At 33.7% G+C, this 27810-nt stretch overlaps 2 protein-coding genes across 6 annotated transcripts; one reads left to right on the top strand and one right to left on the bottom strand.

Annotated features, from left to right (window-relative positions):
• Window positions 1–167: 167 nt before the first annotated feature.
• Window positions 168–14090, bottom strand: LOC114390352 (probable methyltransferase PMT20). Of its 5 annotated transcripts, none has more exons than XM_028351068.1 (8): window positions 13902–14090; window positions 12413–12701; window positions 12184–12332; window positions 11881–12076; window positions 11221–11431; window positions 9634–10306; window positions 9452–9529; window positions 168–781 (listed from the first exon to the last, which is right to left on the bottom strand). In XM_028351068.1, exons 2-8 carry the CDS (start codon window positions 12677–12679, stop codon window positions 703–705), a joined length of 1653 nt encoding a protein of 550 aa, XP_028206869.1. In that variant the 5' UTR covers window positions 12680–12701; window positions 13902–14090; the 3' UTR covers window positions 168–702. The 5 variants fall into 5 exon arrangements, with proteins under 5 accessions (XP_028206869.1, XP_028206866.1, XP_028206867.1 ...); XM_028351065.1 differs by lacking the exon at window positions 168–781 and adding an exon at window positions 1434–2105 and having other exon boundaries at window positions 13902–14081; XM_028351066.1 differs by lacking the exons at window positions 168–781; window positions 13902–14090 and adding exons at window positions 1434–2105; window positions 13129–13339.
• Window positions 14091–23486: 9396 nt separating this feature from the next.
• On the top strand, window positions 23487–26134 carry LOC114389064 (60S ribosomal protein L13-1-like). Its single transcript, XM_028349657.1, has 5 exons — window positions 23487–23608; window positions 24622–24737; window positions 24873–25006; window positions 25449–25607; window positions 25743–26134. Exons 2-5 carry the CDS (start codon window positions 24629–24631, stop codon window positions 25962–25964), a joined length of 624 nt encoding a protein of 207 aa, XP_028205458.1. The 5' UTR covers window positions 23487–23608; window positions 24622–24628; the 3' UTR covers window positions 25965–26134.
• Window positions 26135–27810: the final 1676 nt, after the last annotated feature.

Raw genomic sequence — 27810 nt, 5'->3', positions numbered from 1 at the left:
AAATTGGTGGTTGAATCATATGTCTTTTTAGCTGCATCAATTTCAACTAATTTAGTAATTTAATGCTAGATTATATGTATTCAACTCATTTTGAAGTAAAAGACTTTTTGGCATTTTCAAAAAATACCTTGTGTATTTGTGAGAGCTTCTCTCTGGGCCGGACTTATTAAGGTTGAACCCTTGTGGCGTCTACCCCTGACTTATCTTCCATCTCTGGAAGTGGCGCCATCCGATTTCGTGACCTGTACCAAGCAATCCGCTCCTAATAAGGATCACATCAAATAGTGTCTAGACGTACACTTAAATTAGTAACTCTGGGTAAACCGAAAGCGGTTGACTCAACTTCTCATCCTTCAGGTGGATTAACCTTAGGTTGTCGTGACTTATGACATTTTGACTTATAACATTCTCGTAGATGCGTGTTTTCATGCCGAAGAGCGATGACTTCTTCGGCTTAATGCCGACACATTTCCAAGACCTGAGCTTGTAATCTTCGCACAATCAAAGACAAGTTGGTATGGTCCTCTACATGAATCTCCTCATTCTGTTGATTTGTTGGTTGCCCCATTGTTTTTGTATTCGTTCTAGTTATGGTTATTGTCATAATCACTTGGGGTTGGGATATAACTTACTTGGCCCCACGATGGGCACCAAAATATTTTTGTCGCAAATAGACCGAACACTACCTCTTACACCAAAGGGTCACTTGCCATGCCGAATGGTTCTTCTATTGATAACTTGTTTACATTTCTGTTGTGTATGAGTCCAAAAAAAGGAATACCTACAAAAGACACCATGATACTTAAGTAAGGATTCAGTTCAAGGCTATTGATGATATCAAGTGAATATTCAAATGAACAATGATCTTTACCTGGGGGGGTTCTTCCCTTTATATGCTAACCTTACTGGACCTTGGGTTTATGGGTGTGCATGTTCTAATTACCAATTAGGTAATATGCCTCTTAATCTTGTTTAAGAGCTTCTGACTAGATAATTATCTTTAAGCAGGTTCTTTAACCACAACTATCATCAAATGGTACTCAGGAACTAAAAGTCGAGACATGTTGTACGGACCATGTGAACACATGACTAAAATGGTATTTGACTTATAGGATATGTTAAATGTTGGGTCTCCATATAGGCATCTTATCATCTTGTCCAAATACTTATCCAGTATAAGTTGATAGTGAAAATTTTTTTAAAAAAATATGAAATACAAAATATAAAATATATATAATTTATACAAATTCGTGCAACGCAAAATCTAGTTTCTTCTCTATTTTTCACATTTCTCTTGAAACAAACAACATAGCATATCTTTTTATTTTTATTTATTGCTCCTTTTTCAAATTATATCTTCTATTTTTATCTATTATGTTTCTCTCCAATAAACCAAACACAACCTAAATCTCATTTTAACAATACAACCAATATTTGTTAATCAAAGTACAGCAACAGTTTAAATTCTCCACCTTACCAAAAGGTCATTTACCAACTCAATAAAAACAATCATTGAAACTTGACAATAAAGAGCAGAGTATTACTGTATCATGCTCAGCAATAATACAAGTGCCCGTAAAACAATTCTGTACAAAAATATCACTGTCCTTCAAATGGAAGCAACTCATGGGAATGCGATCTATAATTATGTATTATATGAATTTTTTTTTTCTCTATAAATTAACAAAATCAGAGATTAAGTGGGTTACCACTTGTTCTTTTGACAAAGTTGAACTTGACGAATTCTTGGCTCATTATATTATAGACGTCAATATATGCCCAGAGCATCTCTGATTTGGCTTCCCTATGCTTCTACTCCACTATACTACTACTCTAACCACCACCATCTTACCAGTTACCATGGCTTAAGTTCCATAGTTTGTCATCTTGAACCCTGGTTGGATGAATACCATAGCTTTTTCTGGCATACTAATATCTTCTGAATGTCACTGCCATTCTCAGTATCTTCTTTACGACATTCCCAACGCATACCCTTACCAATGGTTGTGATAGCATCTGTAAAATAATGGGATTCACGAATGATTGCGTGCCCCCAAGGACGTAATATCCGGTCCATTTCCAGCAACACATTCTTCATTTCACACCTTTTAATTAAGAATATAAGTTCAGTGCCAGCTATATATACAAATATTTAGACAGCGCAAGTTAAATAAGCATTTCAGTTCAATCTCCTCTAAAGCAAATTAGTTTGCTAGTGCGGATTACTGGAAAATTAAATGAGGTCTATTTAACTCAATTAATGTCATCGAGGTGATGGAGTCTAAGGTGGACCACCTCTGTAGGTGGTCCACCATGCACAACAATTCACAGCCCTTGGATTAATTTGTTGTGCATCATCTTACTCTAGACCCTCTCTACTGAATTTTTTCTTCTCTATCCCTCCCCCTCCTCTGTTCTGTTATCCAACCAGCCACCAAAACTCACCACCATTGGTACCCCACCGCTTACCACCGCCAGAGGCAATTTCTGGAGGTGTCCACCTTTTTTTTCCCTTCCCTCCCTATCTCCTCTTTCTTTTTCTCCCTTCTTCCTCTTTCTCTCTACAATCTGCACCCAAACCGCCGGAATTGACATAACTCATTGTGTTAACCTACACTGCTATTCTGGTAATTAGAAACACCACAAATATAACATAGAACAGATACAATACAACAAACAAAGTTAGAGATACAACAAATTTTAAAAATTATAATAGGACACAACATAAATTAACATATATGTTAAATCATCAAATATAAACAATGTATTAAAAGTTAACAAGTCACAACAGAGATAATAAAGTGTTATTATTTAATTCACATCTTTATTAGTAAAGTTAAAAGATAACTAAAAGAAATTGTAAAATGAAGCTAGGTGTATCCCAAAGTGTCCATAAAGTCCTCAACATAGATATGTTTCCAACACAAGCACGTAAACTTCAGAATAAAACTACCTTCAGTCTCAATCCAAGTAAGTTCACAAAGACGGAAAAAAAAACTAAAGATGCAAAGCAAAACCTAAAGATAATTGAATCACCGCAACAAGGGAAAAGATAAGCTTATCACCTTTTCATAAACATATTTTAACCAAAAAACATTTTTATGGGTAAAAGAATCAAATACCAAAAGTGCACTCATGAGTCACAGGAAAGGATCCTTTTTTTTTTTTGGAAGGCAGAAAATATATATTATTAATAAAAAACACTGCAGTACCAGAGGTACTGGTGAGATAGAAACAAGTACAAGACACCTACGGGTTCACCCTCCAAAAACAAAGAAAAGCCCAACCAGGACCCCATCACATAAGATAAAGATACCCAACCCATATTAAGCAAAATACTCCACAAGATAAGAAGACCAATGGTTAAAAGGAGTATTGAAATCTTTCTCTCTAACTTTTAACCAGGACCATGCTAGGAATAAGGCATCTTCCATCACTTTGGATGAGTCAAACAGATTGCCCTGGAAAATCAATAGATTCATATGCTGCCATATGGAACTAGTTAATGCAATCCACCATCCACACCATCTGCTATGATTTCTCCCTGCACCAAAACCATCATAGAATTGGACAAAGTGAGATGCTGGAGAAACTGAAAGTGCTCCTACAACCTGATTCCACCTCATGGATTCCCACCATAGGCCTCTAGTCATTTTGCAGTTGAAAAACAGGTGACCAGCCTTCTCTTGCTCATACCCACAAAGAGGACATTCAGATTCCTGAATGGACACATTTCTTCGAATAAGATTATATCTAGTGGGGAGTCTATCTTTGATAAGTCTCCAAGAGAAAATCGCAGTCCTTGGGGGGATTTTCAACTTCCAAATTGTCTTGAAAATGTTTACATCTGAAACATGTCTATTGCAAGTCATCAATATCCTCTATAAGCTGACTTAGTGGAATACACACCACAGGGATCAGCTTTCCACACCATGGTATCCTGCAGATGACTCTGAATATGGATAGCATTGATTTCATCCATAAAAGCCACTGCTACATCATCCTCATGGTCAAATAAATTTCTCCTCCACTTCAAGTCCCATCTCCAATTACCCTGGGAAAAATTTCTCATCGTAGAGATGGTATTATTCTGCTGTCTACTAATCATAAACAACTGATTATACTGCTGCTCAAGATTACAATCATCCCCCAACCATTTATCTTTCCAGAAATTAATTTTATCCCCACACCCAACCTTCCAAACCATCTGATGTTGGATAGGGCTAAAATCAGGTTGCTGATTTAGCTTTCTGAGGTCCCTCCACCACTGGGAATGCCAAGCTTTGTCTCTACCATTCCTGAGTTCTGATCAACCCCCATATTTGAAAATTAAGATTCTGGCCCACAACTGATGTTGATTAGAGGATAAAGCCCAGATCCATCTACCCAACAGAGCTGCATTGAATTTAGAAAGATCCTTAATCCCAAGGCCCCCATCATCCTTGGGGAGACAAATCACATCCCACTTCACCCAAGGGATTTTCTTATGCTCTTGATTACCCCCCCCCCCCCCCCCACAAAAATTCCTTTGCAAGGACACCAATTTGGCAACAATTCTTTGTGATATCTTGAAAAAAGATAAAAGATATATTGGTAGGCAGTCAAGACAGAGTTTATCAGAGTGACCTTCCCAGATAAAATTTTCTGGTTCCATTTAGATAATTTAGCTTCAAATTTTCTGATCAAAGGTTCCCACACCAAACAACTTGAAGGCTTAGCCCCAATAGGAATTCCCAAATAATAAAAAGGGGTTTCCATATGACTGCAATTCAAGAATTGGGCTGCATCATAAACCCAACTGGTCTCATCCCCAAAAATCCCGAAATGACTTTTTGCAAAATTAATCTTCAGACCAGACACCATTTCAAAACCTCTAAGCATGGCCTTCAAAGCTATGACATTCTCCCATGAAACCTCACCAACAAAAACTGTATCATCCACATACTGCAGGATATTTATAGGCTCTTTTTGCTTTCCAACCATGAAACTTCTGTAAAGGCTTTTGTTAATTGCTTCCCTTATCATTCCAGTGAGACCTTCTGCCACTATATTAAAAAGCAAAGGGGCTAAAGGGTCCCCTTGTCTCAAGCCTCTAGTAGGAACAAATTCCTTTGTAGGACTGCCATTTACTAGGATTGATATGGTGACTGATTGGAGGCATATAGTGATCCATTTTCTCCATCTAAGGCAGAAACCCAACCTAAACAATATGTAATCCAAAAAAGACCAAGATACGGAGTCATAAGCCTTTTCAAAGTCCACCTTGAATACCATGGCTGGCTTCTTACTCCTTTTAGCTTCCTCAACTACTTCATTGAGAATCAAAATGCCATAAAGGATATGTCTATCCTTTATGAAAGCTGATTGTCTTTCATCAATAAGCCCAAACAGCACATTCCTCAATCTGTTTGCCAATAGTTTGGCTATTACTTTATATATGCAGCCTATAAGGGAAATGGGTCTATAATCATTTAAAGACTGAGGATGGTTTGATTTAGGAATTAGGGCCAAAAAAGATGCATTGCTGCCTCTAGGGAAGCTACCATGAGCATGGAATTCATCCACAAATCTTCTGAATTCAGGTTTCAACACCCCCCAAAATTCCTTGATAAAGTTGAAATTAAAATCATCTGGCCCAAGGCATTTGTCACCTCCACAACTCCATACAGCATCTTTGAGCTCTTGATCTGAAAAAGGGACAGTCAGCTCCTCCCTTTGTCTCTGATTAATCATATTGAAATGGACCCCATCCAAAGTAGGTCTGGAGAAATTCTCCTCAGTGAATCTACTAACAAAGAATTTAACAGCTTCATTCTTGACCAGTTTAGGTTGCTGAACCCAGACACCATCAATGAGGATTCCCTGAATTGCATTGTAATTTCTTCTGAAGTTTATGGTTTTGTGGAAATAAGTTGTGTTGTTGTCACCTTCTTTGAGCCACTTAGCCCTTGACTTCTGTCTCAAAAGGGATTCATAGGCATTTGAAACATCCCACAGGTCTTGCTGGATGGATTTCTTAGCCATAAGCTCAGCATCAGACAAAGTTCTATCAGAGGCTATGGTTTCCATGTCATTTAACTTCTGCCTCAGGTTCTGGATTTTCTTGGTATTAATATCCTCATTCACTTTACTCCACTGCTTTATAGTGGATTTTAAATTCCTCAGCTTGTTCTTAAGCACGATTCCCCCCAACCACCCTGTTGATCTCTGCTCCAAGCTTCCTTCACCATTCTTTGATAACCTTTATGTTTGAGCCACCAATCCACCACCCGAAAAGGCTTAGGACCCCAGTCCACAATCTCTGTTTTCAAGATGATTGGACAGTGGTATGAGAAATCCCTTTGGATGACATGCTGAGAACTGTCAGGCCAATGAGCTAGCCACTGCTCTGAAACCAGACACCTGTCAAGTCTACTCTTCACACTACCATTGGGCCTAAACCAAGTAAACCTGCTACCAAAGCATTTAATTTCTTGAAGCTCTATGTCAGATATCCAGTCATTGAAAGCAGAGATGTCATAGGTGTCAGCATTCCTTTGGGATGAACCAATTCCTTCTTCCTGACATCTGATGCTGTTGAAATCTCCAAGGAAGCACCATAGTCCATCAGGGTTAGAAACCTTTAACTGCCTCAATTCTTCCCACATAACTCTCTTCCCAGCAAGGTCACAAGGGGCGTATACATTAACAATGTACAGCCTCTGATTATCCTTAGCCCACCTCCCATCAAGCATTAAGAAATTTCTACCTTTCACCCTCCTATCCACCTCAAAAACTGAGTTGTTCCACATGCAAAGCAAACCACCAGATGTGTGGACTGAGGGAACACTATCCCAAGAGGCAGTAGAGTCCCCCCACAAGGATTGGCAGATAAGCTTATTAAAATTCTCCTTTTTTGTTTCCTGTATGCACACAAGATCCACCTTGTATTTTAAGTTAAGCCTCCTAATGGCAGCCCACTTAATCCCCCTGCCCAATCCTCTGCAATTATAGGAGAGGATTATCATGATTAATGATATTTATTCCCTTCTCAGCTGCCACATTATTATCTCTCTTCTCCATATCTAACATCATGCCCATGACCTACTGAATATCTTCCCCATGGGTCAGACCCATTTCTTTTAATAGAGCACATTGCTTGTCGATAATATCCTACTTCTCCATTTCTGAAGTGCCTTTAGCTACATCTGCCTTCCCATTCTGTTGGGCTTCTTTCTTTTTACACCATCTTTTCCTTGAGTACACCTGCAATGCACTAGGTGGCTCCTGTTGCTGCTCTTTAAAAAAATCAAATTCCTTTATTTGGGCCTCGGGGGTGGTATGTGTAGAAAGGCCCAGGTTTGTTTCAGGCCCAAAGCACTTCACGGTGTGATCAAGTGAATATTCAAAAACAGGCGTGTGTGGTCCATTGTGGTCATAAATGCTGTCCACCTTTTGATCAAGGGTAGAGTCAGCCATAAGCTCATCAAGGTAAGTTTCAGAGCCTCCCATTGATGAGCTGGCAACATTTTTCCTCTTCCCCGCAACCTTGGTTAACGTCCCTCCTGTAGCTACTTTCTCTTCTCTGTAACCTGCAGGGTAGGTTGTCCGGTGTCCTCCGATAAGCTCAAAATCTTTCCCTTTAGAGCCACATATACTGTGCGACGCGTGGGTTGGACAGAGCGCCTTGTCGATGCAGTCATTACCCAGCGAGTCATCTACAACATTGTAACCACTGGGTAACGTTGTGGTCTGTCGAATGTAGCAGTCATCGACAAGTTCACCGCCGTCTGGTTTCGGCAAGAACTAGCTCATCCACGATCGGACGGTGGCCGTGTCGCCGTCGTCCGAGACGATCTCCTCAGATGATTCCCATCTGCTCCTGCAATATCGGTCACAATATGAGTCTGGGCTTCCATTCTCTTCCACCATATGAACTCGATGGATATCTCCTTCGATGTGTACATCTACTAAGTGTTGAAGTAACGGTGGCCGAGGTGTCCTGACGAGGACCCTTGCCCGGTCAAGCCTTTGCATGTGTTCTACATCATCATCAACTTCCACGAGGTCGCCCACCGTCGCCACAATCTTGCGGATGTTTTCCAACTTCCACGCTACTAATGGAATACCCCAACATCGAAGCCATACCAACCTATTTCCCAATCGCAGGTCGGAACTCCATTTCACCAGCGAATAAAACATGGACGAACCTTGGTTAGTTTCTTCACTTATTATCTCTACTACTTTCGCGTCGGAGGTCAAGGAGGAGGGTCATGTCAGCACCCAGATACTTGGGTGATACTCCTGGATCTAAGGTCCATGAAACTTCGTCTTCAAGTCTATCGAAAATCTCTGGCTTCTTCAATCTTCCTACCCATGCGTCATTGTAGCGCATTTTGTCTTCCTCTGAGATGTCAAGTGTGAGTGACGAATGTGATCCCCCGTACCCAGCGAAGTGAGTGCCTGCAGTCCTTCTTTGTGTTATCCTCTTTGACTGCGGAACCATTGCCTCTGCATACGTCCTATTAGTTGCCTTGCTATGTGCAGCCCTGTTCGAAGCTTCTTCCATTCGATCCATATCAGCCACGCCCTTCCCCTTCTTTTTGTGATTGTCTTTATTTTGGTCCTGGCTCGTCTTTCCTCTCCCGTATTTCGGAATGTTCACATGCAGCTTGAGGCCCCCTACAATAATGTTATCCAGATTTCTTTTGGTTCTTCTTTTGTCAGAAACTCCTTTGAAGCGTACAAATCCATACCTCCTCCCTTCTTTGTTTCTCTGTTTGGGAATAAAGATTTCCTTTACCTCCCCCCACTTTCTAAACTGGGTCCACAACTCCATCTCTGTTACATCCTCAGGGAACCTAGTGAAGTAGAAGGATGTGATATCAGTTTCGTCCCTCCAGTTTCTTCGTTGGTGATCATTTTCCTGTCGAAGCCCAATCCCGCCATAGAGTTGTCTGTAATCAGCTCTCCCATTTAGTCCTGCTCGCGGGTGCCTTCTCTTCCTGTACCTCACGGTGGTCCACTCACGCTCTCTGTCTTTCTCTCGCTCTCTCTCAGTGTCTCACTCTCTCTCACTCTCTCTCATCTCTATCGTTCGGTCATTTGTGATCAGTATAATTAGAAAAGCCTTCCCACAGGAAAGGATCCCTTAATTGATTGGAGGCGGTTATAAGTAGGAGTATATGCAATAGAAAATAACTTATCCTGTATTAGAAGTTCTGTATTAGTTTTGTATTAGAATCTGCTTGATGCAGTTTATTCATAGAAAATAACTGATGACAACTATGTACTGAGAGTATATATGATAAAAGGATACGTAATTAAGTGGTTTGTTATTTGCAGTTTGTGGACAAAGAATACCCTCATGGAGACTTTTGTCTCTGGAGCAGCAAGTATTATGTATGATTTCTGTTTTCAGAGTTATACTTAATTAATTTAGTGTTCTATCAAAATAATTTGAAATAGTCACCTGTGGCTTTCTGCAGTGAAGAGTCCATCAAGATGAAGCAAGTCATATGTTCGAGGATATGTTGAAAAAGATTCACACCTACCATAATAAAATCAAATCATCATCAGATCTTACAAGAAAAAGTATGTTCAGAAATAAATAAATAAAAACCTTATGGTTCACATCCAATATTTTCAAATTACCAATCATGGAAGGTTCCAATAAGGCCACGATCATAAACCACAGGGAGTGTATTGGTAGCATAAGATGAGACTACATTCATGACCCATACAGGGTCCTTAATCAACGCTGCAGCGAAACCTCCATATACTGTATTCATGTCCATTATGTTTCTTATTTTGTCAGTCCCAAGCTCAGGGATCAACTTCTTGTAGTACGCAGCCTGCTTTTTCCACTTACTGTCATCATGTTTGAATGTACTATCACTTCCATGATGAAGCATTGAAATCCTTTCTGGTGTAACGTGCAATCGCTCAGGCCACTTAGAAATGGACGACAGACCGGATTTCTTAAACTTAGGATCTGGAACGACAATACAGGAGCGAAGCGGAGTATACCATGCTGAATCTGGTTCAAGGCTGTCATCACACTTGGGTGGATAGGTATCTCTAGCCAGCTTATTATAACAATTGCTATCTGGAGACTTCTTCCATACAGCAATGTCACCCTTTTTCTTGTACAGTTTAAAGCACAGTGAAGTCAGCAATTCCTTCAACTTCTCATAATCTGATTTTTGTGCTTCAATAGTTGTGTTCCATCCACGCCACCTGCGCTCATAGTTGATTGGTGGACCAGACAAGACCCAAAATCCTCCAGGACGAAGAATCCGGTGAATTTCAAGGAGATAAACTCCACCTAAAATAAGATAACCCGTCAAAAAGAATGAGAATTTAATGTGTGAACTTCTCAGCTCTAAGCAGAAGGAGATTAGCACAAAACAAATAACAAATCAATGAAGCAGTAAGATTAGAGTGAAATTGACAGAGCCTGTATTAGAATATTAAAGCATGTGTTGCAAAACTGTATAAACAGCTTGTAATTGTGTGTACTTGTAAGGGCTGTTAGCCTTTGCTAACAGCACTTCTCTAGCATTAGATATCTGATAACAGAATTAGTTAGTTCAGTTAGTCTGTTAGTTAGTACAATTAGTTTGTTAGTTAATTCAGTTAGCCTTTACTGTTAGTTGGTTAGATTCTGTTACTGCTAGTGTAAAGGTTCAGAGGTCTATATATAGCTCTCTTTGTAACCAACTCAGATTAACTTTTCAGTCTAGTAATAATATCAGTCTTTTCTCTCAATTTTCTCATCTTCTCAAACACTTTCTCACCTTCTCAAACACTTTATCACTCAGTTTTATCCAATATGGTATCAGGTCAGAAAATAAATGTGGACCTGGTTCAAGGGCCGAATGTTTACCATTTTTTTTTTATCAGAGAATGTTTACCATTTTATAAAACAGCCACACTTATCAGGTCAGAAAAAACGACTCAACTAGTGATGTCTTGATTGGCTTCACAATTCACATTGATTACAAGCCAAGTAGTAAAATAATTGCCAGTAAAGGTCTAAAAATCCATGTGCTCATTGAAAACAAGGTATCGGCCTTATTTGAAAGAACCCTATGTATTTACAACATATGCTTCAAATAAAAAATTTACACAGCTAAAAACTGGTGAAGTACTAAAGTTCATGATCACTGGAAAGTGTTGCATAAACAGGAATAAATTCTGTTTTGATACTGAAAGTTCAAAATCCATAGAAAAAAGTACCATATTCTGTCCATGGGATAAGGCATCTGGAGCAATGAGCCATATCAAAGGAACTTGATGGGAATGGAAGTCTCTGTGTAGAAATGACACCAAGAATTGCAGGGATACCACGCTCCAGAGCAAATTGAACCTGAGCTTCATGGTTATCTCTTGGTGCAAGAGAAAGAGTTAGAATCCCACGATCTAGCAAGTCACCACCCCAGCTAGCAACCTAAAGTAAATTAGAGTCATGTGGATTAATTGATGTAAGTCTTGTCTATAACATGTTTGAGTAATGGAACTGGATCAAAATTAGAAGGATGAAATAGGAATTATATTGCTCGCACTTCCCAAATCCCTAGTTTAGTATCAGGAAGAACAGTAATGTACAATACATGAAGAATTATACAAGTGCATTGCTTTAATCCCCTGTTCCCCTCCTTATTCTTCCTACTGTAAGCCCTCTTAATAGCTGTATCACAAGCACAATTAAAATTAAATGGATTTCTGTTTTGGGGTAAAAAACAATTGGTTTTAAAACATTTGTACTACAGTTAAAAAAGCACAAGTAGATGAAGCAGCCCGCATAATTAAACTAGAAATTTATTGTTTATGCAGGAACTCTGAGAATTGTAATTTGCATTGAATTCACTATATAAATACCAAAAAAAAAAAACTCACTCCGCAACCGGTATCAATGGCAGTTCGAATAGTCCCATCCTTCATTTCTGGGATCAGATCTTCCATTAAATCAACATATTTACCAACACCATTGGGGAACATAGTACCCCCACCAGGAAAGATGAATTTCTCCCCTTCCTTTTTCAACCAATGCTGATTGGACTTCTGCTTGTTAATCCAGTCATATGGAACGTTCCTGAAATTAGACATAACAGAAGATTTGAATGGGTGGAAAAATATCAATTATTGGAAATTTAAATTAAGCGAACCTTATGTTGTTAACTCATAAGACATATATTATACCTATACCAACATTCATCTCTGCTCTTTGGCCATCTAATTGGAGGCTTATACCCATCTGGGGGAGGAACTAAGCATTCTTTCCTCTCAAATTTTGGAGGGCAATGGCGTTCCAATAACACAAGTCGATAGGAGCCGTACTTCCTCCATCTCTGTAAATTTAACCATACTTAATCTATAAGGAAACCTTTTTCTACAAATCAGAAAATGGAACTACTATTAGTAATTTTACCCTTGGATCTGTGCATGGAGTGTAATCTTGGTAGTCAGCGCTGCATTCAGGAAAACTCGTGTATTTAATTTGCAGAGAACTTATTGATGACTCCTTGGGGGATTCAATGGAGTTCTGGTTGTACATTGCCACAAATCTGTCCTTCTCAGAACAAAAGATTATACCCATATAGAAAGAAGATCCACATAGCACCACAAATATGATTGCCATAGGGACAATCCTGCTCTTGTCTGGTTGGATGACGGGTTTTCCATCTTTATTGTTCATTGTCTTTGAAATAATCAACTATCTGTAAAAGCAATAAGCTCAACATCACGAATATGGAAAATGTGACGTCCTCCCTTTCAGCTCATATCTTTTAAAGAATGATAAACCAAATTCATATATTATTCAAAATAGCCACTTATCAATATTTATAAAAAAAATTACACAAAAAAGGGCATTTTGAATGATTATATTAATAGTCTAGAAAATGCTAGAACACTGAAAAGAAGTGAAGATAGCATCTGTTTCCTATCTATTCAATCCAGGAACCAAACAAGCATATATCACTCATGTACTATGAGCTCATTCAACTCCAAAAAACCATTTTACCTAAATTATCAAATCATCCAGTTTAACATCAGTGAAAAAAGCAACAAAAAACCAAGTAATCAATAATCCATAATGGACATCCAATGCTGATACTCGATACACACAAAAACAAGATTAATCACCTTTACTACGACCAGATCAATGCGAGAATACACAATTTCCCATGATTCATCCAAAATGTGGTACCAAGAAATGGCAAAGAGAATATGAAAAGATTATTAAATTCCAGCTAGTCAATAGTTAGTAATCGACGGCGGCTACTTTCCACACACTCTTGTCTTTATGATTTTCACATGACATTGGACCAAAACACTCATTCACCCCTAAAAAAAGCAAAAAGGAAGAAAACACAAATATAAAAAAGAAAGAGCATCGAATAACAGTAACATAACAATCATATTTTTATATACTAAATCATCACTAGTAGAGTCGTGTGAGAGTGTAACATTTGAAAAATGCAAAGACCAAACAACCCTCCAATCCAAGTTTCACTTTTTTCAGTTCAATGACTTCAGAACACGATGGCATATAACAAATTAACAATGCTGCAATGCATTTTATCTCCGGAAAATAAAAACATAACAATAATTTAAAATATTTAAACCCCATTTAATTGCAAAACGGGAAAAAAACAAAAGAAGAAAACTTTGGTTTGGTAACAAAAATAGTAACTAATGCACCATCATAAAGACAGCAAATTGAAAGCAAAGAACAAAAAACAAAAAGTGGCAGAGAAACCACATGCAGCAGCAACCAAATCTGTGGCAGAAAAGAATGAAACATGAAAGCACCCAAGAAGGACAAAGATCGTAATCCAAAGAGATCTGACACAAGAAAACAAAAAGAAAGAGAAAAAGAAGAATGAAGGAAGTGAAGAGGCAAAGGAGGCACTTACTTGTTACTCCTTTCTCTCTCTGTTTCTCTCTGCCTCTGCCTCTGGTGTTGTTGTTGTGTTTGGAGAAAATAGAGTCGAAACACAAAGAGTCCTCAGAGAGACAGAGAGAGAAGAAAAATAGTCCAAACATCAACCGAACCGAGTGGGATTACCTAATGCTATGTCTAACTTAACTACTAGCTCTATATATAGAAGTCCAATACCATGTCAATTCAACGTGTAGTGACTCCATGTTTTTATGGGACTAAAACTATAAAAATTTATCCTCACAAGCTTATATGTGCATCCTCCCATTGAATATATTATAGTATTTATGACGTGGTTAGAAAAGAAATAAAGAAAAATAAAAATATATTAATAAAATATTTAAAATTTGTGAGCGTTTATATATTATTACTTTTTTAAAATTTGGGTCTATGGTGTGTATTAGATTTTAGAGTTATACTAATTATTTGGTAGAAAAAGTGATGTCAGCCTTTAATTTTACTTTTTTTTCTCATCTTTTCATGTCACGATAAAATGAAGTGAATATTTATATTTATAACACTTAAGTTTAAAATAATATGTGTTTTATTTTATAAGATTGAATTTATAATGTTTTTTATTAATTATTTTTAGACTATAAATACTTTTCATTTAAAAAAAGAAAGAAAAGGTATTGGCAAACTATTAGAAGAAAAAAATTAATGACAAAGATGATTTAAAAAAATTATTGATATAAGATAAATTTATTGTTAACAATTAAATTAATTATTTTTCTTTTTTCTGAAAGTAAATTAATCATTTTTCTTAATTTTGATGAATTAAATAATTATGTATTATATATATGAATGAAGAAAATATATGACAAATATTAATCAATATTTTTAGAATATTAATTAAAAAAATAAAAGAAATTTTTTTCCTTATAATAAGTAAAATTATGGTATTCATAATTTTTTGAGTATGCCATTATGATTTGCTTTTTCATTTTAATTATTTAATCAATGCTGAAAAAAAAAGAAAAAAAAAATATATATATATATATATATATATAATTCGTAAACTGAGGGAGGTGTGACTTTTGGGCAACCTAACGCGCTGAAAACAAAACATGGGCCGGGCACTTGTTTCCTTTTTAATCTGCTAAGCACAATTTGCCACGTGGAAGATTTAAGCTGGAGCTTATCCCATAAAATATTTAATTTGATTGGATTTCATTTGCCCCACTGTCCCCACCTATAGGTCCTAATACGGATTTTTTAGTTTTCATAATTAAAAAGGATAAAACAAAATTTAAAAGCGAGAATACATGTAAAATTTTATACATATATTAATAATTCTATATTAAAATCCTAAATTTAAAAATTAGGATACTGTCAGATAAAAATATTTTTAGTTTAATAATAAAAATAAAATTATCCATGATGGTGTTGTTTATAGATTACGAACGTAACATTACCAAAAGGTTCAGAAACAAAACTTAAGGCATTGATGTAGGGAAACTGAGGGAGACGGAATGGCACCCGTGAGATGCTGGGGGATATTTTTCTTTACCTACAGATTGTTGCTTTTGAATGATACTTTTCTTTATGCTTCTTTTATGATGATAGAAAGACTTATTCAATAGTAGGATATAAAGTTTTATATAATAATTCAATCATAATTCATAACTTATCATATATAATAATTTTATTAATTTTTAAAATAATTCAAAATTATTTTATATTCATGCATAGACATTAACTCTTTTATGTTTTAGCTCTTAGATTTTTATATTTGGTTTAATATTTATTTAGGGGCACTCCATGCCTCACTGCCTCTCCATGCATGTTTTTTTAAAATAAATAAAATAGAAAAATAATTGATTTAGGAAGGTAGTTATTATAAGAATAGAATAATGATTAGTAACTTGTGGACGTAGTTATTGGACTAAAATGAGTATATATATATATATATATATATATATATATATATATATATATATATATATATATATATATATAAACTTCTTATTCTCTTTGTATATAACCGGTGCATGTATTCGGTGTGATGCACAATACAAGGAAGAGTCATATTTTTTATTATTCTAAAAATAAAAGTAAGATAGAATAATAAGAGATAAATATATTTTTATAAAAAATATTTTAGATTTCCTTGATAAGGCGACAACTAACTAATTAAAAATATTTAAAAATCAAATAAGTAAACATTAATATTTAAAAATCAAATAAATTACACTAATATTTCACTCAAACCCTCACTAGGTATTTTACTTGAGTCTTTTAATTATAACTTTGTGTTTGCTTTCCTAATATACCAATTTCTTATTAGAGTTAGGTTGTTTCTTATGTGCTTAAAGAAAGATTATTTCTTATGAAAACTCTTGCTTAGAGATAGAAGAACAAAAATGAAGCAATTCATTGGAGAGAGGAGCAACTGAGAAATATAATAATTTTTCACCCATCCTAGAGTCACAATTTCCCTTGATCCTCACCACCTACACCAAAAGATGGAAGAGTAAACAAAGAAAAGGGGAAATAAGAAAGAAAGAAGAAAAGCAAAACAGAAAAACATTAAAAAAAAAAAAAAAAACTGCAATACTATACCTTCATAACCAATTGTAGAAAATGCACCATCTTCAAGCACTTTTTTCTTCTCCAGCATCAACTCGCAAACATAGGTCAAGAAAAAGTGTACACTAATGTTATACAGAAAAAAAATACAAAAACAAAAAAAATGGAAAAGAAATGTCAGAGATGAGTACAGGGTCCTTCCCCTAACATTAAAGAAGAAACAAATAAAACAAAACAAAATAATACCAATAGAATGTTATATTAATTAATTAATTAAATTATTTTATAGAATAACATTAAATGTAAAAAGAAAATTAAAAAAAATCTTAAGAATCACAAAAGGCAAAAAAATGAAAGTGTTAGAATTATTTTCTTATATATCATCTCGATTGAACAAGTGTACTATATATTGTCCCTTTGTTTAAGTATTTGTAACTTTGAGATTGTTGTTTAAGGATCGGGTATTAAAGGATATGACTCTCTGGTGTTATGTGAAACAGATATCATTTTACATTCTTTTGATCTCGTTTGGAGTCTAAAAAGAAAAAAAAATACAAAAGGTGTAAGGGAGAGAGGTGGCATAGGATCTAAATGGTTGATTGGCACATGATGGATAATCAAAATAAAAGAATAAAGCATATAAGAAAATATAAATATCAAAAGTTTTTTCGTGAACTACTATATATATATATATAATACGATTTCTATGAGAATATTTTCTAATGTGAGAATATAAGAATAACTAATAACAACCATTAAATTGTGATTAAAAATAATAGATGGTTGAGATTAAAATATTTAAAAATTAAAATATAATATAACCTTTACATTTCTAAAAGATTCATCAAGCAAATCACGTTATAAAATATCTCAATTACCATTAATCCATCACCATCACCATGACTGTCACCACCTCCATCGGCATGACCGTCGTCACTATCGTTGTCGTCACCACTACCGCAGTCACGGTAACAGTGGTGATGGTAGTTGATGACGATGGTGGTAGCAATGACAATCATGGTGGTGACTGCAACGATGGTGGCAACGACAACAATGAAGGTCATAGCGACCGAGGTGGTGATGGTTGATGATAGTGGTGATGGCACAACAATTATGATGGTGACTGTAGTGGTAGTCATGATGGTGACACCTATAATCATGATGGCGATAGATTAATTAAGATATTTTAAGGAGTGATAATTGAGATCTTTATAGATTTGTTGTTGTTTGATTAATATTTTAGAGATTTGATGATATATTAAATTTTAATTTAAAAATTTAGATAATTTAATCTCAATCGATTATTATTTTTAATCTTGATCTGATGGTTGTTATTTGTTGTTCTCATACAAATCTTGCAAGAACATGAGAATAGGGATATTCGTGGGTTGGTTTGGGCCAAATTCAAGATCAACCCCAATCAAATTTGATCAATTTGGCTCGGTTCAATTTTCACTTTTTTTTTAAACTCATTTCAACCCAACTCATTTATGGACATTTGGTTCGATTTGGACTAACGGGTTATCCATTTAAATATGATCTTTTTTTTCTTAGAACTAGTTTTGAAACGCATCCCAACCCAACCCGTACATGAGTGATTTTGATCGTTTTAGTTTTAACTCAAAATCCAACCCAAATTGTTCGGATCGGTTTGGGTCAATTTGGGTTTGTGGGTGACCAATACCCTTGAACATCCCTACATGATAATAATTAATAACAATCATTAGATCATACTTAAAAATAATAGACGATTGAAATTAAAATATTTAAAACTTCAAAATAAAACATAATATAATCGTTAAATTGATTCATCAAACAAATCATGTTTTAAAATATCTCATTTATCAGCCATCTATCCTTATCACCATGACTGCTACTACCTTTGCCAATAGGACTATCATCGTCATTGTCACCACCACTGTTTTCGTCAGCAGTGGTGGTGGCAACAATGATGACATGTTTGGTGGCAAAGCTGGTGACGGTTGATAATAATGATAATGATAGTGATGATTATGGAGGTGGTTGCTGGAGTGATCCTGGTGTTGGTAGAAACAATCATGATTGGTGGTGATAAGTTAAATGAGATATTTAGAAAGTGAAATTGAAATCTTTATAGATTTTTTTGTTGTGTTTGGTTAATCTTTTAGATATTTGATGATATATTATATTTTAATTTGAAATTGTTAATATTTTAATACCAACTATCTATTATTTTTAATCTTAACTCATGTTAGAACACTTTTTTACATGAGAATAATTAATAATCACCATTAGATTATGATTAAAAATAATAGACAGTTGAGATTAAAATATTTAAATTAAATTAAACTAATATAAATTTTAAATCTCTAAAAGATTTATCAAACAAATCACGTCTTAAGATATCTCAATTATCATTATCACCATCATCATGATTATCACCAACTCTACTAACATGTTCCTCATCATTGTCGTTGTTGTTATCACCATCGTCGTCATTACTTCTGTCGCCATGACCATCATTGTCTTTGTTACCATCGCCACCGTCAATGATGCTAGCAGCGACAACAACAACAACTAAATGTTTAAATGTTTTAAATTTAAATATAATTAGAGTATGAATTAGAGTGATGCACCACTAAATTTTGGGAATGAGGTGGAGTAATTTTTATATGTATACAAAAGTATATTAAAATCTTTATATATGTTGAAAATTAATTGTTATAAAATTTTAAAATAGATCTTAATTTAGCATATTAATCCTAAAAAAAAGCAAAATGATATTTTTATATTATAAAATTATATTTTAAGTTTAAATATGTTGTTAGCACTTTAAATTTGATGGTATGTCTTTTTTAGTTCCTCAAATTAAACTTACTATTTTTAATCCTAAATTTGGGAAATGTGTTTTTTAGTCGCTCCCTAAGATGGTGTTAAATGGATGCATGACATGACATACCTTTCCACAATGTGTAGAGGTTTCTAGCTACCAGATTTTGGAACTTTTAAACTTTAAATATAATTTTTGACAATTTTAAACTTCTAGAATCAATAAAAATAAATACTAATCTATCTAGTTACAACCAATAGGGAATATTTTCACTATTGGTAAATCAAGAAGAGACCCAAACCACATAGCTAGCCACTGTTCTCAGGGAACATGGTGCCCATCTCTGCAGTGATCAGAGCCTCAGGAACACTCCATATGAATGGGAAAATCAAGAACCCCAGAAGGGCTAATAGAGGACCTGCTGCATGCACTGCATCCTCAACACCAAAGGGTCCCCCAGAAACCTCATAGAAGATGAGAAATACCAAAGGAACAAGAGAAACTCTCCTCGTGTCATTTTCCCTTGGAGAGATAACTCATCATTATCAATACTAATAGGCACATACTCAGCACCACTCAACAACCCCATTAAGAAATGTAAAATCAAAATATCACCAAGGTATCATAAACTTTGAAGGCAATGAAATAACAAACCAGATAAGACACTAGCTTTGGTTAATTTACCATTCACAAAATCCGAGAGTAAAGGGAAAACATGAATCACGGATACGCGTCATGCTCTAATTTCTGAGCATGGAGGAGATGAGATATGAATTGAATTGTGTAAGAATCAAAAGAGAAGACAAAGAGACGATGACAAGAAATGAGAGGCAGAAGAGATGAGATGAGATGAGTGAGTGAAAGAACAAAACATGCGCAGGGCACGAAAACAAAGACTGCATTAGGATAATTCATGCGGAAACGGACAAAATACACTGCTATGAATTGTTCCGTGTTTTTTCATCCTTTTTAGCATTGTTGTGAGACTCGGACTCATCGAGTACTCAATCTCTTAGTTATGATTTGGATGTGTTCAAAATTCAAATAGATGATAAATGAAAAATTAAATAAAAATTTCTTCATCTTAATTCAAATATTTTTTTCATTCTCTTTGCTCGATCAAATCTATTTTTAATCATGTTCATTCAATAAGTCATTAATTGACTGATATGATCTAAATATTTTTATAACATGTAAGATATCTAGAAAATAATTGTGAACTTGTTTAAAAATTTTGATGTGCAACATATTTGTTTAGGATTCAGTATACACAACTTAAAAGTTAGAATTTTAAATATATATTATTTATTTTTCTTAATATATGCTTATGAGTAGCAAATATAAAAAGAAATTCAACGAAATCAACCAACTTTTACAAAGTCTATTTTATTTAGACAATACAATTTTTTTTCATTCATCTTGCTGTGATAAAGAATAATTATTTTTCAAACCAATAAGCCTATTTGATGAGATAAAGTAAATACAAATTTACTCCTAAATAACAATATAAGCCAAAAAAAAAAAAAAGAAATCAAATGGGAAGTGACCATAACTTTATCATCTCAAATCTCAAGATGCAATTATGCTTGATAAAAAAATAGTAAGCAAATTGATAAATAACATAAGCCTAAGGTGTAGAAAAAATAGTAATGTTGTTCTTCCATAAAAGAAAAATACATGACTTATCGAGTCAAATCGAATCATTGGTTCATCCTCTAAACCTAATGAGTCAAACTGGGTTGCACTAGTCTATTGCATGAGTGATCTATTTAGTGGCTTGGATCGATTAGATGACTGATTATTGGATCAACCTATTTATGGTCTTGAGCCGAGTCTAATAACACTATTTTGTACTATAACATCACATTACATTTTCCTTTTCAAAATTTTGTTTGTTATTTGATCATTCTTTATATAAATTGAGTTTAATTATTAAAATTTCTCCTTTATTATTTTAGAATGTGAAATTAGGTCTTTTTTATTTTCAGAAATTTCAATCAAATCCTCTAAATTTTAAAAGGTTAAATGATCTTTTTGATCTTTTTGTCTTTTATTTTTAAGAATGACAATGTGGGTCGTCCCACCTCTCCTACACAACTCTAAGGTCAAAATCAACATAAGACTTAATTGCAAACAATGCATTTGAAATGTCCATCTCTCCTACAAATATGAATGTTAACATATTTTTAAAAAATATAAAATAAAGTTTACCATGATATGTTTTCAGTTTAGAGAGTTACAAAACAATAATAACAGGAGCTTGTTCATCATGTTTATCTAGGTGTTGTTGCATTTGGTAAGCAAATTCCCCCCAAAGGGTATAATGAACAAAATTAGACTTGATAAAAGCACCTTGGTTATAAGTGATTTGTAAAAAAAAATGTAATGATTTTTGCAACAATTATATGAAAAAACTTGATTGTAAGTCTTGAAGAACAACATCAATATGTTTTTTTTCATCCTTCTCACTTTCCTTAACACTGTCCTTTTCCACAACTTTTAGAATTTGAAAATTTGAAACCTGAATAACTCATGCAATATTTATTAACATTAAATATGTTTAAGGAGGAAGAATTGTCTGATACGTGTTGTGACTTGTGAGGCATGAAAAAAAAAACTGAAATGGCAGGCTATATTAAATATGAATAAAGATGAAGAACTGTCTCATACCAATTGTGAGGCATGGCAAAAAAAATAAAATTGAAAAGGTAGGTTGGTGAGAAATTAGGCTACTCTTAAGATGGAGGTTTAAGAAGCTAGGAAACTGAAGAGAAGCCAGGCTACATTTAAGATGGAAGTTTAAGAAGGAAGAATTGTCTCATGTGAATTTATATATATTAAGATTTGTAATACATATTTGATGTGAGAAAATAAAATCAACCATTTCAACAAAAAAAATTCAGGAAATAAATTAGATTGAAAGTAAGAAATAAATTTATAATTTTAAAAATGTTAATTATTAATATGAATCTATAATTTTAATTACACTTAAATTTATAAAAAAAAATAGACTAAAGGAGTGTATTGGATTTTAAAAGACTTTGTAGGGATATAATGACTTTTAATTTTTTTAAAAGACTTTTATAATTAAGATTTTGTAGTTCAGATTTTAATGAATTTAAAAAATATGAATTTATAAGATTTGAAAGAACATTATGAATTTTAAAGGATTTCCTGAATTTTTTAAAAAATTCAAAATTATTAATAAAGATTCATGAATTTTATCTACCAAATACTTTAAATAAAACTCATTTTATACAAAGAACCTTAAATCTGTTACATAATAGATCAATTTTCCTTAGCATATTTACAAGTACGATAGACTTAATTCTCTTCAATCATCTATAAAAATTATATACAACAATGTCTACTAATAGCATGAATACTTGTAATCATTCCTACAATAACGATCCTACCAACAAAAAATGTCCAACAATTGTTTTAAATCTCATTTATATAATTATTCACTTATATATGAGTTGTCAACTACTCACCTCCATCAAAATTATAGATTTCTCATATTTATATATATTCATGTTCATTTATATGTGTAACTATGCAATCAAAATGCCCCAAATTTAAAGAATTGAGAAGATATCTCATATCACATATTCCAAGACATGTCATCTATTAGTTGAAAAACTAAAAAAAAATTATAAATATTTACTGTTTTCAACAAAGAGGCAAAAGATTATGTGTGATGAAAAAAAATATCAATTTGTAGGAAAAGAAAAAAAAAAGAAAAAGAGTCTAAAAAAATCTTAAGAATTTAGGTGAGATTATTTAATATGTATATTTTTTTTCTAAAAAATCTCATAAAATTCATTAAAATCTATTATATAAAATAATTCATTAAAATTTATATACTTTTAAATGTCAAAAGATTTTTTTAAGTTGCAAAAAATCTTAATTAAATATTAACGAACTTTATTGATTTTTTTAAAAACTTTTAATAATTTTGATTGAATATTACAAGATTTATTTTTATTATTTAAAAATCTAAATTGAATACCTCAATTTTTTTTAAAATTTTTTTAAAATTATTTGAAATATAAATTGAATACACCCTCCTAATTTTTTTATATCATTAATTAATTAATTAATTAATTATAATAAAACGACGTAAACAAAATTCGTGCAATTAGCGTAAGAGTTTCCTAAGATGATTTTATCGCTATTAGAATACGAACCAATTTAATCAGGCCCGTCAAGACTTACACGGTTTGGGCTGGCCCATAATTGAGAAGCCCCTTTAAATGCCAAACACTAACCCTTCTCTCTTTGCCGAGCGTGTCTCTCCGCAGCAGCCTTCTTCGCCGTTTCAGCTCAAGAGCCACCAGCAGGTTGTTTTCATCGTTTTCTTTTCTTCTAATTCATTGCATTTTTGGTTTCTATGCATAGAGTATCATTGTATTTGGGCTTTATTTAAAGATGTTCAAATTATCGCCGCTTGTGACTTTTGTATTTTCTTTTGGTTTTGAAAGATGTGAGTGATACTCGTAATTCTGTTCTGCTTACCTAAATTTGTTTATTGGCTACGTCTCGTTTTTCATAGTGTTGAAATGTTATTTCATAATGTTGAAATGTTATTTTCGAACTCTTTTAATTTATTTTATTAATTAAATTTGTTTTATGTCATATTTAAAATGTTGATGTTTTTGTATGAAGTATATTAGGTCAACCGTTCTAGTAAGATTGGTGCTGTCAGGCCATTTGGCATGTTTTATGTTTGAAGTTACCAACATTGCAATAGCACATGAAGATATAAGTTTATTTCTTTTGGGGTTAAATGTTTGAATTAAAGGGCTACATAACATGATTAAGATTTTGATTGAATTCTCTCAGTTAGATGCAAAATGCGAAGCTGTATGTTTTAAATTTATTTATTTTTTAAACTTTTATATAGATCTAATGTATAACCTGATTTTTTTTATTTGTTTTAAGTTTAGCTTATATACACAGTCTGTGCAAAACAATTTTCATACTAATATCCTATTGGATTGACATTTCGATCATCTTATAAATTATATGATGTGATGATAAGTTAAATTCCTATTGGTGTTTGTATAAAAATTTGCATTGACAGTATTAAACAATGATTATCACCATTACTGTATAAAAAATGATAATGGTTTATGGTTGATAGATACCTCTAGGATTTTACACCCACTGGAGAACTGGATTTTTCTTTTGGGATCATTCTAGCATGGTTTATCATACAGATTATTAAATGTGTATCAATTTAGTTTAAAATGGCATAGTATTTTAATTGGGGTTTACAGCTGATTTGTCTTTTATACATGATCATATGTTGACCCTGTTGTTATTTTTGTTCTTTTATTGCTGTCATTTGTAGGTAAGCAATGGTTAAGCATAACAACGTTATCCCCAATGGGCACTTCAGGAAACACTGGCAAAACTATGTGAAGACTTGGTTTAATCAACCAGCACGGAAGACCAGAAGGCGTTTAGGTAATTTTTACCAAAATTATTGCTCTTTGTTAACATTGTTGCTATAATTAATTAATCAATCAGCTTTTAATACTTGTTATGCAAGAAAAGTGAATCAACTTGAGTTATTTTGACACGGGGGTGACACATTTTCAGCTCGGCAGAAGAAGGCTGTCAAGATTTTCCCAAGACCTACTGCTGGACCTCTCAGGCCAATTGTTCATGGCCAGACTCTGAAATACAACATGAAAGTCAGATCTGGGAGAGGATTTTCTCTCGAAGAGTTGAAGGTAAAATTACTTGTTCTGCCGGCACTCTCCCTAAAGCAACTGTTGTGAGTTATGACTTGCAATGGATCCTTGATTGGTGGGGTGATATCAATGTTGTCAAATACCTGTCATACTAAGGCTGCTTTATTCATGAATATATCTGAAGATAACAGCAAGGGCCGAGGGTGCCCCATGCATTATTTCTTTTTTGCCTTCTTGTTATGGAAGAGCTCTATATTATACACCATTGAACATGTCAACTGCTTGTTATGCTGTATGAAATTTTGATTTCTTGGAAAATTCTAAATTATCTCTGTTTTCATTCAAGTTTTTACATGATTCATGTTTGAAAGGGACCAAAAGGAAAGTTTAGACAGCAAATACATAAAAACTGTGTAAAACATTAGAAATTCTTCCTTTATATCTTTTTTTCCTGACAGAATAATTCTTTTATATATCCTAGGCTGCGGGAATTCCCAAGAAACTTGGTCCAACTATTGGGATTTCTGTTGATCACCGGAGAAAGAATCGTTCTTTGGAGAGTCTGCAGGCCAATGTGCAGAGGCTCAAAACCTACAAGGCTAAGTTGGTTGTGTTCCCAAGAAGGGCTCACAAGGTCAAGGTAAAGCTAAATTCTTCAATTATTATTAATTTGATGGTTATGTGCAAATTTTATTTATTTTATGGTCATCATTCCCTTGGAAGTAGGAAACAATATTGAAGTTTGAGATTGTTTATGTCCCTATTTGCTTTGCAGGCTGGTGATTCTACCCCTGAAGAGCTGGCTAATGCCACTCAAGTTCAGGGTTCATTCTTGCCCATTGTGAGGGAGAAGCCAACTGTTGACCTTATTAAGGTAACAGATGAAATGAAGGCATTCAAAGCTTATTATAAGCTTCGTCTTGAGCGCACCAACAAACGCCACTATGGTGCGCGCCTAAAGAAGGCCGCAGAAGCAGAGAAAGAGGACAAAAAATGAGGTCCTTGAGAAGACAGTTTGTAATTCATATTATAGTTGTGAGAAATTTTTGTTTGATGTTCTGCACCCATAGCTTTATGGAGATCATGAGTTTTAAAACACCGCTATTGCAATTGTTTTTTTGAATTCAAGTCTGTTAATTTTATTCGCACTCTGGTTTGTTTTGATTATTTCTTTGATTTTGTCCTTATTTTGGTTGTTCAAGTTGTGTTTTAATTGTTGCCATGCACGTTTCCAGGCATTGAAGGCATATGATGGACCGTGGTGTGGTTAAAGTGGGTTTTCAAATTTTAATTGCCAACCCTAATCACCAAATTTTCTGCAGCCAGTTATAATTAATCTTGAGACGCTATTGACTTTGTTTTGGCCATTGACTTGATTCTTCAGAAATTTGAACTTGGTCCCTCTATCAATTTATGCATAATGCATATACACTCCATAGAAATTCTGGTTGTTTAAACGTCTCCCAATATCAACTTGCATTCACATACTTGATCATTTCCTGTCGGTGAAACATTCTAACCATTTATGCATGGTGGCAAATTTCAACAACACTAAATGGCTCATGATTCCAATCCATAGGTGAGTTGCCAGTATTATGAACCAAAAATATCAAATGCTTCTAAAAAAGAGTACAAAATGGGAGGAATAAGAGAATACATTGGTTCCTATAAAACGATAGGAATAAAAAAAAGTATATGGATTAATTTTTCATTTTAAATTGTTAAGATAATTTATAAAAAGGGGACACTCATGGTTTTTAATTTAGGACAATATATATATATATATATGTATGTATATTTTGGCGCTTGATATAAGATCATCACACATGAAACTTTTAGAAGTTTCATCACATTTTTATCATTTAACTTAAACCAAGCAACTCCAGAATCGTCCATAGCCTTAACACATCGAAATCTGCCAAAATAATTATACAAAAATATATTTATTTGACTCGGAATAAATTTACACACCATGTAATAATATAGTAACAAAATTGCATTCTTACCTTGGAATTAGATCGTAAGAAATATCAGTAGAACTTGAGAGATTCTGATAATAAATTTCTTTGTTAAACTTGTAATTTATTCATACCATGGTATTTCCAAATTAATATCCACAATTCGTGGCCAGACAATACACATCCGATCCTTAAAAATAAATAAGTTTATCTAATTTAAAATATTATAATAATAATAAATAAATAAATGTCAACATTCAATCATTATTTAAAATAAAATAAATTTATTTAAAATAATAATCAATCAATAAATACACAATCAAAGATAATCTTAACACACCATTTTACCAATGTGTAAGTCAAATCCCATTGAGATGTTATTCTTTTTATATGTTTATTAGTGTTCTAGTATTAATGTATGAACAGATTTTTTCATGCAATTGTATACTAAGCTTATTGAGATGATATTCTTTTTACGTGTTTATTTATGCTTCAACAATTAATAATAGTAACTTTTATATTACAAATGGAGTTTAGAAACGATGAATGAAGATCAAACGAATTGAAATGAAATGATTAAGACAATAATGAAGATTAATAGAAAACTAGAGAAAATGTTCAACATAGTTTATATTAAAGATCATGTTAGAAATTTCAAGACTATTTTTAAATAAACATGACATGATATAACATATTAGTATTGCTTATATTAGGAAGGATAAACTAGAACATATTTGACATCTGCTAGACAGTCATGACAACATGCACTCTGTTACATACAACCAAGGTCTGGTGAACCCAATTATACTGGCTAGATGGACATTTTGTTGTAAGATGGAAGGATAAACTAGAGCATATTTAGCATATGTTAGACAGTCATGACAA

The sequence above is a fragment of the Glycine soja genome, chromosome 16, assembly GCF_004193775.1.
Source record: "Glycine soja cultivar W05 chromosome 16, ASM419377v2, whole genome shotgun sequence".
NCBI classification, from domain to species: Eukaryota; Viridiplantae; Streptophyta; class Magnoliopsida; order Fabales; family Fabaceae; genus Glycine; species Glycine soja.
This window is presented reverse-complemented; position numbering and strand designations above follow the sequence as displayed.

Coding starts and splice junctions, on each gene's coding strand:
- LOC114390352 (XM_028351065.1), bottom strand. CDS start 12,679: ATGAACAATAAAGATGGAAAACCCGTCATCCAACCAGACAAGAGCAGG. Junction 11,432..11,880: donor CCATTGATACCGGTTGCGGA/GTGAGTTTTTTT, acceptor AATTTACTTTAG/GTTGCTAGCTGGGGTGGTGA. Junction 10,307..11,220: donor TATCCCATGGACAGAATATG/GTACTTTTTTCT, acceptor ATCTTATTTTAG/GTGGAGTTTATCTCCTTGAA.
- LOC114389064 (XM_028349657.1), top strand. CDS start 24,629: ATGGTTAAGCATAACAACGTTATCCCCAATGGGCACTTCAGGAAACAC. Junction 24,738..24,872: donor GAAGACCAGAAGGCGTTTAG/GTAATTTTTACC, acceptor ACACATTTTCAG/CTCGGCAGAAGAAGGCTGTC. Junction 25,608..25,742: donor GAAGGGCTCACAAGGTCAAG/GTAAAGCTAAAT, acceptor TTTGCTTTGCAG/GCTGGTGATTCTACCCCTGA.